The sequence below is a fragment of the Medicago sativa genome, chromosome 4 (genome assembly GCF_051527215.1).
Source record: "Medicago sativa cultivar Bolivia chromosome 4, Bolivia_mono, whole genome shotgun sequence".
NCBI lineage: Eukaryota > Viridiplantae > Streptophyta > Magnoliopsida > Fabales > Fabaceae > Medicago > Medicago sativa.
In genome coordinates this window covers 95,274,684-95,287,559 of record NC_140752.1, presented here as the reverse complement: position 1 = coordinate 95,287,559, position 12,876 = coordinate 95,274,684, and the positions used below count along the sequence as shown (strand labels likewise).

The following is a 12,876-nucleotide window of genomic DNA, read 5'->3' as shown; positions in this document are numbered from 1 at the left end:
ATGCTGATGATTTAAGAGGATTGACCCCAAAAATAAAAAGAGTTCAAGTCAATACACTCTTCACCCCAAAAATAAGTCTGCTTGACATTACTAAGGAGAAAAATAATTTAATGGGCTCCATGCATATAATTTTTTCTTTCATATCGTTTTTTTTTTCTTTCATATCGTTTTCTGACATAGACTCAATTTGATTTTTTGTTTGTTTTCTTTTTCAATCAAATTAAGAGTAAATTACACTCCCCTCCCCTATGAGATGCTTGAATTACACTCCCCTATCCTCTTATGTTAAAATATACACTTCCCTCCCTTGAATAGTAAAATTTATACTCCCCTCCCCTTTGAGATGCTTGAATTGCAACCCCCTCCCTTAATAATTAAATATGACCTACATTTTAATCCATTTTAACATAAATAAATACTTTTATGATATATACTAATTTTGAACTATCATTTAAGAAAAATAAATTCATTTCTTTATAATTTAAATGTGAATGATAATTAAATCTAAATATTTTGTTATTATTTATAATTTAGAGTATAAAATTCACTTTTAAATTACCATACTTTATCGACTTTCATAATTTTTCACATATTTTAATTTTATTTTGGGTTTTTTCATATTTTATAATAGGGTTTAAAAATATATGTTAACGAAATTGTGACTAAAAAATAGCGAAAAATATATATTCAAAATTTGATTATATTAAAATGGATCCACAATACTATTTGTCTTCAAAGTGTGTTAGATTATTATTTTTTTTGCTAGATTATTAAAAATAAAAAAAATATTGAGGGAGTAAAGCGTAAATTTTAACATAAGAGGGGAGGGGAATGTAATTCAAGCTTCTCTCAAGGGAGGGGAGTGAAATATTTTCTAATATGTTTTGAAAAAGAGGGGAGGGAAATGTATATTTTAACATAAGAGGGGAGGGGAGTGTAATTCAAGCATCTTTGAAGGGAGGGGAGTGTAATTTACTCTCAAATTAATGGTTAGATTTCACACACTTTTGATGTTCTTTCTTGGTATTTTTGACACTGAGCAGAACTCTTAATATATGTTATTTTGACTTGTTAAAAAAAAATGCAAAATATATGATTCAAATTTTTAACTCTACAAATAATATTTTTGATACCTATCAATTTAGCTATGTTTATGGAGCTATTTAAACGTGATTTTTTTTTTCTTGATGTACATTTTTTTGTTATGCTAACTTGTGTCTAAAAAACATAACTTAAAAGCTAAAAATGAAATTAAAAAAGATTGTGTTTTTTTATAGGGGAAAAAAGATTGCATTAAACGCACAAAACTTTTAGCTATCAAAATATTGAAGACACAATTTTTATAGGGTTAAATAAGTTTTTAGTATCTATAAATATAGCGAATTATGTTTTTAATCCTCATAAAAAAAATGACAGGTTTATCATCCCTAAAAAAAATATTGAACATACAAAGATATGATATGTCTAGTGAAGACAGATAGAGGCAACAATAACGGTGTTGTGCTCCGCTGCGGTGGTAGCGAAGTCTTCGCGGTGGAACAGAGGGTGTCTGAAGGCACGTTAACACTCCAACGTTCAAGTCAGTGTATGAAATGAGGTTGAATGTATAAAAAGTGTGGAAAAATGAATCGTACCTTGAGGGTGACGCGGAGTCACGCTTATATAGAGGAAGGAGGCGCTAACTGCTTCCGTGAAAATAGGCGCTTCATCAGGAGGCCATTGGAGGCCACGCGTACGACACAGGATGCACGGAGGCGCGCTTCGGTAAGGTGGTGTGCATTGATGCCAACATGCACCTTTATGAGATGTGCCTTGGTCTGGTGGACTTTTGGTCCACGTGTCATCACAGGATTGTCCTTCCGACCTACCAGAACAATATATATACATACACGTGTTAACATGTTTGTAATTTCCAAGCCTCGCATGTTCAAAAACCAAAATGTTTTTTTCATCGGATAGAAAAGAATTCAATTTAATAGGCCATTCCTTGTTTATATCATCAAAGCTAATGAGGATATATAGAGACATGGCGTGTTAGTCAAGTTCTGCATTGTGACAAGAACATGAAATAATTAGACTTTTCAATTGAATTAATTTTCCACATACGGCATCTCAGTTTCTAATTAAGGTCATGTGGCCTATATAAACCAAGGCTCAATTCCACTTTCTACTCACAAGACACCATCTCTTCTCTTCTGAATTAATTGTTCATTTCACTCCCAAAAAATGTCTCTCGTTAAAATATCATTATTGTCTATGTTCACTCTGTGCTTGATATCTGCTCAGGCAGCAAGGTTCGAGATAGTAAACCAATGTTCCTTCACTGTCTGGCCAGCTGCTACTTCCGTCAATAAAGGTAAGCAGTTGGACAGCCGACAGCAGGGGCCAACCATGGTCCCTGGACATCCCAGCTGGAACCTCATCTGCCCGAATTTGGGGCCGAACCAATTGCCATTTTGACGGTTCAGGCAGTGATGGTTGTCAAACTGGTGATTGTGCTGGTGCCCTTGATTGCAGCTCATCCGGTAAACCCCCGCTAACCCTTGCCGAATTCACACTTGGTTCTGACAATTTCGACAGCATTAATTTATCTGTGATTGATGGTTTCAACATTCCAATGCAATTTAGTTCAACCTCTAGTGGATGCAACAAAGTACTAACCTGCAAGGATTCTAATTGCCCTGATGCTTATCATCTCCCCGGTGATAAACGAACGAATACATGCCCAGTTGGTACCAACTATAAAATCGTCTTTTGCCCTTGAAATTGTTGGACCTATATAGATTCACCCTTTATATTTCTTTCTATTACAAATAAACAAAAGGCTTCGTCCCATCTTAAATATAAATAAAAAGTCAAACATGTTTAATTTATCTAATATATTTGATTTTTTAATTATGTTTAAGACCAGATGAAGTAAAATTACTGTAAAAAAAAAAAAAAAAACTAGAAGTAAAATATTGTGTCTGAACTGTGTGTACGATGTAGAACAATACGTTGTTTAATTTACGCGTGAGATCAATAATTTCTTGCAGGAGCAATATCATGGAATGAATTGTCTTACTTTTTTGTGGTCATAAGTTGTCTTACCCAGTGGGATAATTGGCCGATACTACCATTGAACTCCTATCTGGATAATAGGTATTGTAACCGACGGTATTGTCGTGATCGATTTAGAGGTATTTTCTTTTACGGTTTGTATTTTGGATTGGGATCATCCCTATAGTAATCAGACGAATTAATTTTTTTTTAAATGAAAACATGGGAACTCCATGGGAATCCACTCTTTCTTTGATAAATTCGGGGGGTCCCGTTGAGTTGTTCCTAATCGGAATATTTTTCTTGCGGAAGTAATATCATGCAAATAACTCAAAATTATAAGCAAAATATATGAAATAAATATTCCTATCACAATGTTCCTGGGAACTTAGCTCAGCGTAGGAACAATGCATAATATATGCAGGGAAGATGTCTTAAATATATGTAGGGAAAACGTCGCGACCACATATTTTTCACATTTATTTTTTTAGAATCTTAAATACATCAACATAGTGAATCCAAGTGTGATTAAACCTGGTCACAACGAATTTTTACACAGTTTAAATTGTATAATCCGAGAAGTATTTTTTTTTTTTTTGGAACGCATATGCCAAACCAATAAAACACATCATTTTTTGTTGTTGAGGTATAATGTATGTGATTTATTGAAAAAATTCTTGGTCTTCGGTGGTTTGATAGCTTTCGACTTCTATAATCCGAAATTCTAAAAACATGTCTTAGATTGTATAATTAACTCACGCAGGTTTTGTTTTTACATATTCACAATGTTTCAATTTTGGAGCATGAGTTTATGACCTGACACGTTTATGACCTGACTTTAGCGAGTCTGGCCCTAATTTCTTCCATTTCCTCTTCATCATCAACACCCTAGACTATAGCATCTTCCTACAAATAATAATGCATTCCATAATTAGTGTGACTCGAGCAGGATAAATGAAGTATGAAGGCGTACCTTGGTCATTTCTTTGCTGAACTCTTGCATAGCAACAACCATTTCAGGAGCCTTCATGAGGTTATTGACAAGCTTCATAACCTCGGCACTCTTTGATAGATGTCCCACAGTACGAGCAATTGCTACAAAGGCAACCAAAATCAGGAATTTCCCAATGAACAGTTCTATTATCAAGTGATCAATAACTCAAATATCTCATGATGGACTAATTGCAAAAGATTCTACGGATAAGACAATATATAATTGATTAATTTAAATAGGGTCTTGTTATCTTGTGCCCTTAGGGCACAAGTTAAGGAATCCAAAATTAGAAGTTTTTTATTGAAAAGATCAAAATTTTGACTTTAAAAAATTGAATAAGGTTGAATGCACAACTTTTAAGATCATTATTTCTATTTAAATTCCTTAACATGTGCCCTTGAAGCACATGTTAACATTAGCCATTTAAATATTACACTAACTTATCCATAAAACATGTACAACAACAATAATATATTTACACGTGTATGATTCGTCAAAATATAGTCATTGTATAAGGCCAAATAAATACTTGAGATAAGACAGCTGAACCAGACAGTGCATGACTTAGCCAGATACAAAATTGAAATATTGTGAATATGCAAAAACAAAACCTCACGCAGGTGTTAACTAACGCATATGTATTTTGGTCAGTTTGGCTGGGTGGAAGCGAAACTTGCTGGGAGAATAGCAGAATTCTTTAACATTTGAATGGCACGCGAGAAAAGAGGGGTTGGGGTGTTGAGAAATTCTCAAAAAATTGGAGCTGTCTGATCCACCAAAGTGAGCTACACCTAGAGAAGGCCCATTATCCAAATCATCCGGGAAAATTGCTCTTATCCCTTTCGTTTTTTCTCATTTCCTAAATTCAGCGTGAGTTAACTCACACTGACACTTTTAAAATCGGTTTAATCACTTTTTAAATCGATTCAACCAATCTTAAAAGTGTCAGCGTAAGAAAAATGTCGAGCATAAGTTAACTCACTTAATTAAGAAATGAACAGTTTTAAAAGGGTGAAGAGCAATTTTCATCACCAGAATCCTAAAATGCCCGGAACCCACATGCCCACTAAAATTGGAGGGTAGTAGTAACACTTATATTAATTTAGAGACGAAACTAAAACTCGTAATAGTAATTAACTTACACGTAGGTACGTACTAGCTAGAATGTTGAATAAAATATCCGCGGAGGATTAATAAAACAGAAGAAAATTCAATAGAGCTCTCCTTGTTTATGTCATCAAAGCTGCTATGTTGCTATATGTATATAGATATGGCGTGTAAAGAATAGTCAATTACTTCTGCAGTTTGGCAAAAGAATATGAAATAACTACAATTTTCAATTTAATTTTCCACACACGGCATCTCAGTTTCATAATTATCGATTAAGGTTCTGTGGGATGTGGCCTATATAAAACTAAGGCTCAATTCTCACTTTCTACTCACAAAACACCATCTCTTCTCTTGTGTTCTCATATGGTGAATTAATTGTTTTGTTCCAAAAAAAATGTCTCTCATAAAAATATTATTATTGCCTATATTGGCTCTCTGTTTAATATCTACACAAGCAGCAAGGTTCGACATAGTAAACCGATGCTCCTACACCGTGTGGCCAGCGGGCATTCCCAGGGGTGGCGGTCGGCAGTTGAACTCGGGCCAAACATGGGCCCTAGACGTCCCAGCAGGAACCTCAGCTGCCCGAATTTGGGGCCGAACCGGTTGCAGATTTGACGGTTCAGGCCGTGGTAGTTGTCAAACCGGTGATTGCGGTGGAGCCCTCAGTTGCAGCGTATCCGGTAGACCTCCGACCACACTTGCAGAATACACACTTAACGGTGGAAACAATTTGGATTACATTGATATATCCGTGATTGATGGTTTCAACATTCCAATGCAATTTAGTTCAACTTCTAATGGATGCAACAAAGTACTAACCTGCAGGGATTCTAATTGCCCTGACGCTTATCATCAACCCAATGATGTTAAAACTGTTACATGCCCTGCTGGTACCAACTATAGAATTGTCTTTTGCCCTTGAAATCGTTGAACCTAGTGTTTTCTATTTATTACTAAATAAAACTAAATACTATGTAAAATTGTGTCTGCACATTAATTGTGTAGGATGCAAAATAATACTACTATGTTGCTTAGTTTACTCGAGAAATTATAAATAAAATGATCGAGAAAGCAATATGGACTAAATTGCCTTTCTTATGTGCATCATAGCATTATCTTGGTCTTGTTTCAAAAAAAAAAAAAAAGCATTATCTTGGTCTGTTTGTTTCCCATGCTTGGGATATGCTTCATCCGTTTCCAAGCAAAATTTAAATAAGTATAACTGAAAAAAAGTAATTGATTAGATAAAAAAAGCACTTGGATACTGTGATATTTCAAGTATAAGTTAAAGTCTCACATTAGATAAAAAAGTTGATGTTGAACAATATATTAGTGAGAAGATTTTGTCTTAGATTTTGAGTGAAAATGTGATATTCATTTCAATCTCACTTCAATGGTTGCTCTTAACCCAATGTAATGATTCAACTCCCACTCATAGTCTAACGATGGTATAAGTAAGAGTATCTATAAACTCAAGGTGGTTTCTTTTCCCATCTTCCAATTGCTCATACATCCTGTTTTAAAATCCAAAGATTTGAAGGGATTTTGTCAGTTTTTTACCACTCCGGATATAAATTTTGAAATGAAGTAAAGGATGAAACAAGAAATTATCTAACCTCAATGCACTACTACAAAATATATATTTAACATTATAGGGGTTTTAGTTTTCACATCAGCAGAGAAAATACCTGAGAGAAAAGATACATACGGTGGCAATTTTGAAATTTTAGTAAACATTGGAGAAGGTTTACACATCAGTGGAGAAAATGTCTGAGGGAAAAAATACATGTCAAAGAGTTTTCCCATCAGTGAAATAATGCATGAGGGGAAATATAAACGTGGTGGCAATTTTGTAATATTACTAAATTTTACATCTAATGTTTTTTCCATCGGTGGATACAATTAACTGTAGGGGAAAACAAATAATAATAATAAAATTACAAATCCCAATTTCTCTGTCTCGCGTTTTTCATTCTTTCATTCTAGATCTTCTCCACTCACCCAAACCCTAAATTCTCCTTTGAGAACAAGAAGCATCAATTATTCACATGTCATTAAACGTTCACGCCGAGATGAACAGTAACCCGAATTAGGGTGTGTCTATCGCCACCTGTGGTTGTGAGTTTTCCGTCGCCTCTTGTGGCCAAAGCTCCGCCGCTGCTTGTCTTTCTTTCACGGTTGCTCAGCCTTCCGATCTGGTACGAATTTGTCCACGAATTAGCGGTGTTCGCGATCTGTCCTTCAATTAGTTTCTGGGTTTTCTCAAGGTGAGTTTCTAGGTCGATTCCGTACTTCCAGTTCGTTTCAAGTTCTGATTTTGAGAGGTTTGCTGAGGTTTTAGCTGGGTTCGATTGGATTTCTGGATTTTCACTCTGATTTAGATTTTCTCACAGTCGTTACATCTCGTTGCTCTTGCCTTCAATCTCTCCTCTCTCAACTCAGGTAAACCTTCTTCCACAATCCAAATTTTCAAAACCGAGTAGTCAATTTAGAACATAAATCAGTAATTTACCTTCCTGAATTTGCGTTTATGTTTATAATAATTGATTTCAATGTAAAAAATTGAATTTTTTTGGTGATTTATGTTGTTGGGTTTTTCATTATTTATTTTTAGCAATTGATTTCAATTGAAAAGGTTGAATTTTTTTGTTGATTTATGTTAATGGGTTATTGTTATTGTAGTCATTGTTATAGTTTATTTTCCTGAATTGAGTATATTTTTTTTGGGGTTTTTTCATTATTTGTTTTTGGCAATTGATTTTCATTAAAAAATTGAATTTTGTAGTGATTTATGTTGTTGGGTTGTTGATAATTGTAATCATTTGTTATTGTTATGAATGTTTTGTAGAACTAGAAGAAAAAATGGCAGTCACATTCTATAACCTTAAGGCTGAATCTGGCTTGAAGAAGCTTGATGAGTATCTTCTCTCACGCAGTTACATCTCTGGGTAGGTTATGTTTTTTTCTTCTTCATAGGTTGTTTATTTGTTTGATATTTTGTTTCTTATGAATTGTGTTTTTATTTGATCTGTTTAGGTACCAAGCTTCAAAGGATGACATCACTGTCTATTCAGCTTTGCCATCAGTTCCATCATATGCATATGGGAATGTTGCTAGGTGGTACAAGCACATTGATGCTTTGTTGAGAATTTCGTAAGTTCCCATTCCGATCTTTGTCAGTTATACATAAATATTGTAAATTAATTAGAAATTATAATAAAGATTTTGTTTGCGGTATTTAATAATTCAAATGAATTGTGTTCGGTATGCATTATTTGTGTAGTTTTTTCAAATTTTAATTTTGTGTCTGTAGTGGTGTTTCTGGTGAAGGATCCGGTGTCACCGTGGAATCTTCTCTTGTGGCTGAAGATGTTGTTGCCACTCCTCCAGTTTCTGACACAAAGGCAGCTGAGAATGATGATGATGAGTGATGACGATGTTGATTTGTTTGGTGAAGAGATTGAGGAAGAGAAGAAGGCAGCTGAGGAACGGGCAGCAGCCGTGAAGGCATCCGGCAAAAAGAAAGAAAGTAAGTTTTTGTCGTATCATGTACTCATAATATGTTGAAATCTCGTTGGACATCAATTTATGGTGTTGGTATTCTGCTGATTCCATTCCAGGTGGAAAATCATCTGTACTGTTGGATGTGAAGCCATGGGATGATGAAACTGACATGAAGAAAGTGTCCTCTTGAGAGATCTTTTGGTCATTTTGCAAGAGTTTTAATTGACATTGATTTATCTGCTAAAATAAGACATAAATTGTGGGTTGAAAGAGAAGGCTATGCTTTTCTTGTTAATGTTGAATATGAAAATCTACCACTTTTTTGTTCGCATTGTTGTAACATTGGTCATAGTTTTTCTACTTGTAAACTTGTTAAAGTAAACCATGAGAAAGTGATCACTCATGAGAAGCATAAGTGCTTTGGGAAAAAAATCTATTCCTGTTCAGAAGGTTGATTTGGGAAAGGAACCAACTGATTGTGAGACAAATAATGTCACTAAAACATGTGTCGATAATGATCCTCACTTGGAGAAAAATACTGTTGATGGAGAGGTTGTGAGTATTGAGACCATGCATCAAGAAGACATGGTCGATTTTGATTTACAATCCGGACTAATATGAGCTATTTTGTTTCTTTTTGAATATAGGGCACACCCATTCTGGAACCAGCATTACTTCATATGCCTGAGACCAGAGGACTCTGCCTATAGGGCACACCCATTCTGGATCCTAATGCTTGTAATAAGTAATACTTCCCCTGCCAAAATGCTTTAAAATATCAAGCTTCTAATCTTAACTAGTTGACAATTAAAGGAAGTGTTTTTCCTCCGTATCTTATTCTTTATCTTCACAGGGCCACTATCATATGCCTGAGACCAGAGGACTCTGCCTCTCAGAGGAACTCAGCACTGTAAGATTTCCTGTTATGTTCTCTTGTCCTAACATACATATATAAATATATAAGTGACATGGCTTTTTTTATGTTTTAATCTTGATCATTTATGATAAGATCCAATGGTCAAGATTAACTCTTCTCAATTTCGTATAAAAATATCTATCTCACTTGATATATCTCTCTTACACACAGACACACACACACATAGTTAGCTATATATTTATGCAACTTTGCCTTTAAACTTGATCAGTTTTCAAGAAGACCTAGACTCGGCACAGGAAATAGAGACACGAAAGCACAGCCATACAATCTGACTGCGCGCTGTGATGGGACTGCAATTCTCATTCTATACGGTCTTCCAAGGTAATAATTCGATGTTTTTGTTACTTTTACAACTTGTGTAACAAGCACAAACAATTCCTCCTAGTTGCAGACTGTTAGACCCAGATAATATTTTACGTTTGTCAGAAGCACTGTGTTTTACATGGTACACAATTTATATCTGCTTATTAATCTGAAAGTTACATGGCTGAAAAAAAAGAGGTGCTAAAATTGCTTCCCCCTTGATATCCATGGGGTTTAGCTTTTGTGAATGAGTCCATGAAAGATCCTTTGCGTTCTTTTGCAGTTAGGAAAGGAAGTTGAACAAAAAATAAAAAAAAGGAATACTACTGCCAAGCATGTGTTGCGGTTTTGACATTAAATTGTATAAGAATATAATAATGCTTCATTGTCACATAGATTCTCATCTGAATATTTTAAAAGTTTTTTTACTTTCGTTGTAGATATTTTGTGAGGTTTTTTTTTTCTTCCCTCTTATTGCATCAGCATCTTTGTTTCCGTCCATCCCTTGGATGAATCAATTTATGCATGAATTGTTTTTTTTTCTTTTCACAGATTACTTACCGGGTCTATTCTAGCTCATGAGATGATGCATGCATGGCTGCGGCTGACAGGTCTATTTCTTTCTCGATTTCTTTTTATTGGTATTCATCTAGAAAGTCGTTGCAGTTCCAGGCGTACATTTTTTGTGTAACATCAATCCCATTTTAAACTATCACACAAATCATCAATCACCCTCTAGAACTTTTCTTGTTTTGTGGTGTAGCGTGAGAGTTCTTCATTCATTATCAAATTGTTTCATTAACATCACCGACATATCTAATTTTGTTGATTTATTATCAATCACCCTTTTGTTTTAGTGTTTTAATTTTTTGGGTTGTGATTCAGGTTGTGTATTAGTTGATCAAAGCAATGGCTTTCAAAGAAATTCTGGTGCATGGATGTTTTATTTTATCTGATATGGACCTCTGCTTCAACAGAAACCTCATTAAGGTTTACTCTCCTATAGATCATACTATTAAGTTTACTTTAAATGAAACTTATTTTAGTTGACTGAGTTGTATAATTTTGATCCATAATAGCTAGAACTAGATATTTTGTTCCCTTGTTATTGATTTTATATGAATTTGGGAATAAAAATGTTGGGTTAGGTTGTAATTATGTAATTCTGTTGTAGCTATGCCTGATTGTGGTATATATATAATTTGATAAATATATATTATGCCCAAAGATGTTATAGCTTTACGTTGATATTACTATAATATAACTTCTTTGATTGTATTTATATATGCATGTACTTTTTTATATAAAAAATATTGATGTAGCATAAAAATATCCATAATTTTTTTTTCTTATTTTTAATATAAAAGGAAAGAGGTCTCAAGCTGATATGGTAAGCAGTTTAAAAAAAAAAGCATTTTTTTTTAAATTTTTTTTTGGATTTCACATCAGTGGGCAAAAGGACTGATGTGAAGTATACATGTTTAACTTCAGTGCCTACCATAAGATAAAACTGATGTAAAAACCCTGCTGTTAAATTTTAAAGAGAGCGTACCACATCAACGCAATAAAGGCCCGATGTGGAAAAAAAAGATTTCACATCAGTTCGTACCTGATGTAAAAAAATGTGAACATACCACATCATATCACTTTACATCAGTTGCCACCTGATGCGAAAAGTGCTTTTCAACTGATGTAAAAACTCATTTCTGTAGTAGTGATGCGTTACAGTTTTGGATGAAGGTGTCTAATCTCATTAGATGTGATGATCCAACCTAATGAGACTCTCCTTTATAGCCCAATAGTGGTATGAGACCTTAGTTCGATGGACGCGGAGAGTTTTACATTAGATAAAAGAGTCGGTGTTGAACAACATATAAGTGAGAGAGATCGTAAACCTCATATATTAATGTTTTGGATGAAGATACGGTGTTCAATCTCACAATAAAACGATAAGGGATCTCTTCAAATTTAACCAAAGATCTTAAGTTCAAATTAAGCTATCAAAAGCTAAGATCAACTTTCACGAATTACATTCATTTACATTTCAGCAATTAAATTTCAATTTTAAATATTTTGTTTTCTAATCTTATTGTTTCCTATATTCCGATATTTGGCAAATTACACTTCAACCTTTTGTTTCCTAAACATTTATTCTTGCCTTTTCTAATGTCCTAATCGGTTCTAATTTTGTTTTCTTTCCCGCATTTTAACCAAACTTCTCACTTTAGTCTCCCCGCTTTCAAATTGAACGTGAATATCTTTTTATTTGTATTTCAATAATTTATTTATGCACTTTTCCACTACTAAAATGGAGTAAACTCCTATTTGAGTTCATGAGAGTGTCACTCGCTATCACAATTGACATATGTCCCTAGGTAAACATAAATTATTAAAAACTCTCTTAATGTTAGTTTTGTTAGTCAAATTAGTCCAAAACATTATCCTTGTGTTGACTATGATGATGTGTCCTGATTTTTTGCCACGTCAAATGCTTACTGCAATATCCACATAGGCGAGACACCAAAATTAACGCAATAACTCTCATCTTTTGGAAAAAGATAAGCAAACTTCAATCTTCATATTCTTCCTCCTCCCTCTCAAACCTCCATCAAGCATCAACATATCCAACAAAAAAAAACGCTCCCAAATTTCATATCCAGACACCTAAAGTTAATACTTTTCTATTTCTTTCCTTTTCAAAACCATCAACTAATATTCCAAAACTAAAGCATATAATAATCAAAATCTAAAAATTCGAGATGCAAAAAATTATACAAAATCCAATGTTAACAATATCATCTAATCCATGCTAAAATCCCATATCATAAAAAATCCCATATCATAAATTACAATAAAAAAAAACATTTGAACCGGTCTGATAACTACTGACACTTTTAGAAATTGGGGATTTACTCATTAAAATGTTTCGAAAGAAAAGAGATAACACTGTTAAAATATTATACTTGTGTGATTTGATTCATCTTAT

General features: G+C 33.9%; 1 protein-coding gene and 2 pseudogenes across 3 annotated transcripts; all 3 read left to right on the top strand.

Annotated features, from left to right (window-relative positions):
- The first annotated feature begins 2,153 nt into the window (after positions 1-2,153).
- On the top strand, positions 2,154-3,176 carry LOC146934111 (thaumatin-like protein; annotated as a pseudogene). Its single transcript, XR_015007661.1, has one exon. The product of XR_015007661.1 is annotated as a thaumatin-like protein (transcript).
- A 2,286-nt stretch (positions 3,177-5,462) lies between these two features.
- Positions 5,463-6,232, top strand: LOC146934110 (thaumatin-like pathogenesis-related protein 4). The gene has a single exon (XM_085705978.1). The coding sequence runs from the start codon at positions 5,538-5,540 to the stop codon at positions 6,066-6,068; it is 531 nt and encodes a 176-aa protein (XP_085562104.1). The 5' UTR covers positions 5,463-5,537; the 3' UTR covers positions 6,069-6,232.
- Positions 6,233-7,073: 841 nt separating this feature from the next.
- On the top strand, positions 7,074-11,172 carry LOC146934109 (elongation factor 1-delta-like; annotated as a pseudogene). The gene is made up of 10 exons (XR_015007659.1): positions 7,074-7,413; positions 7,540-7,588; positions 8,004-8,094; positions 8,183-8,299; positions 8,460-8,675; positions 8,767-9,395; positions 9,504-9,560; positions 9,796-9,908; positions 10,443-10,501; positions 10,776-11,172. The product of XR_015007659.1 is annotated as an elongation factor 1-delta-like (transcript).
- Positions 11,173-12,876: the final 1,704 nt, after the last annotated feature.

What these genes read in the sequence shown, in the direction of transcription:
- LOC146934110 (XM_085705978.1), top strand. Translation starts at nt 5,538, where the DNA reads ATGTCTCTCATAAAAATATTATTATTGCCTATATTGGCTCTCTGTTTA.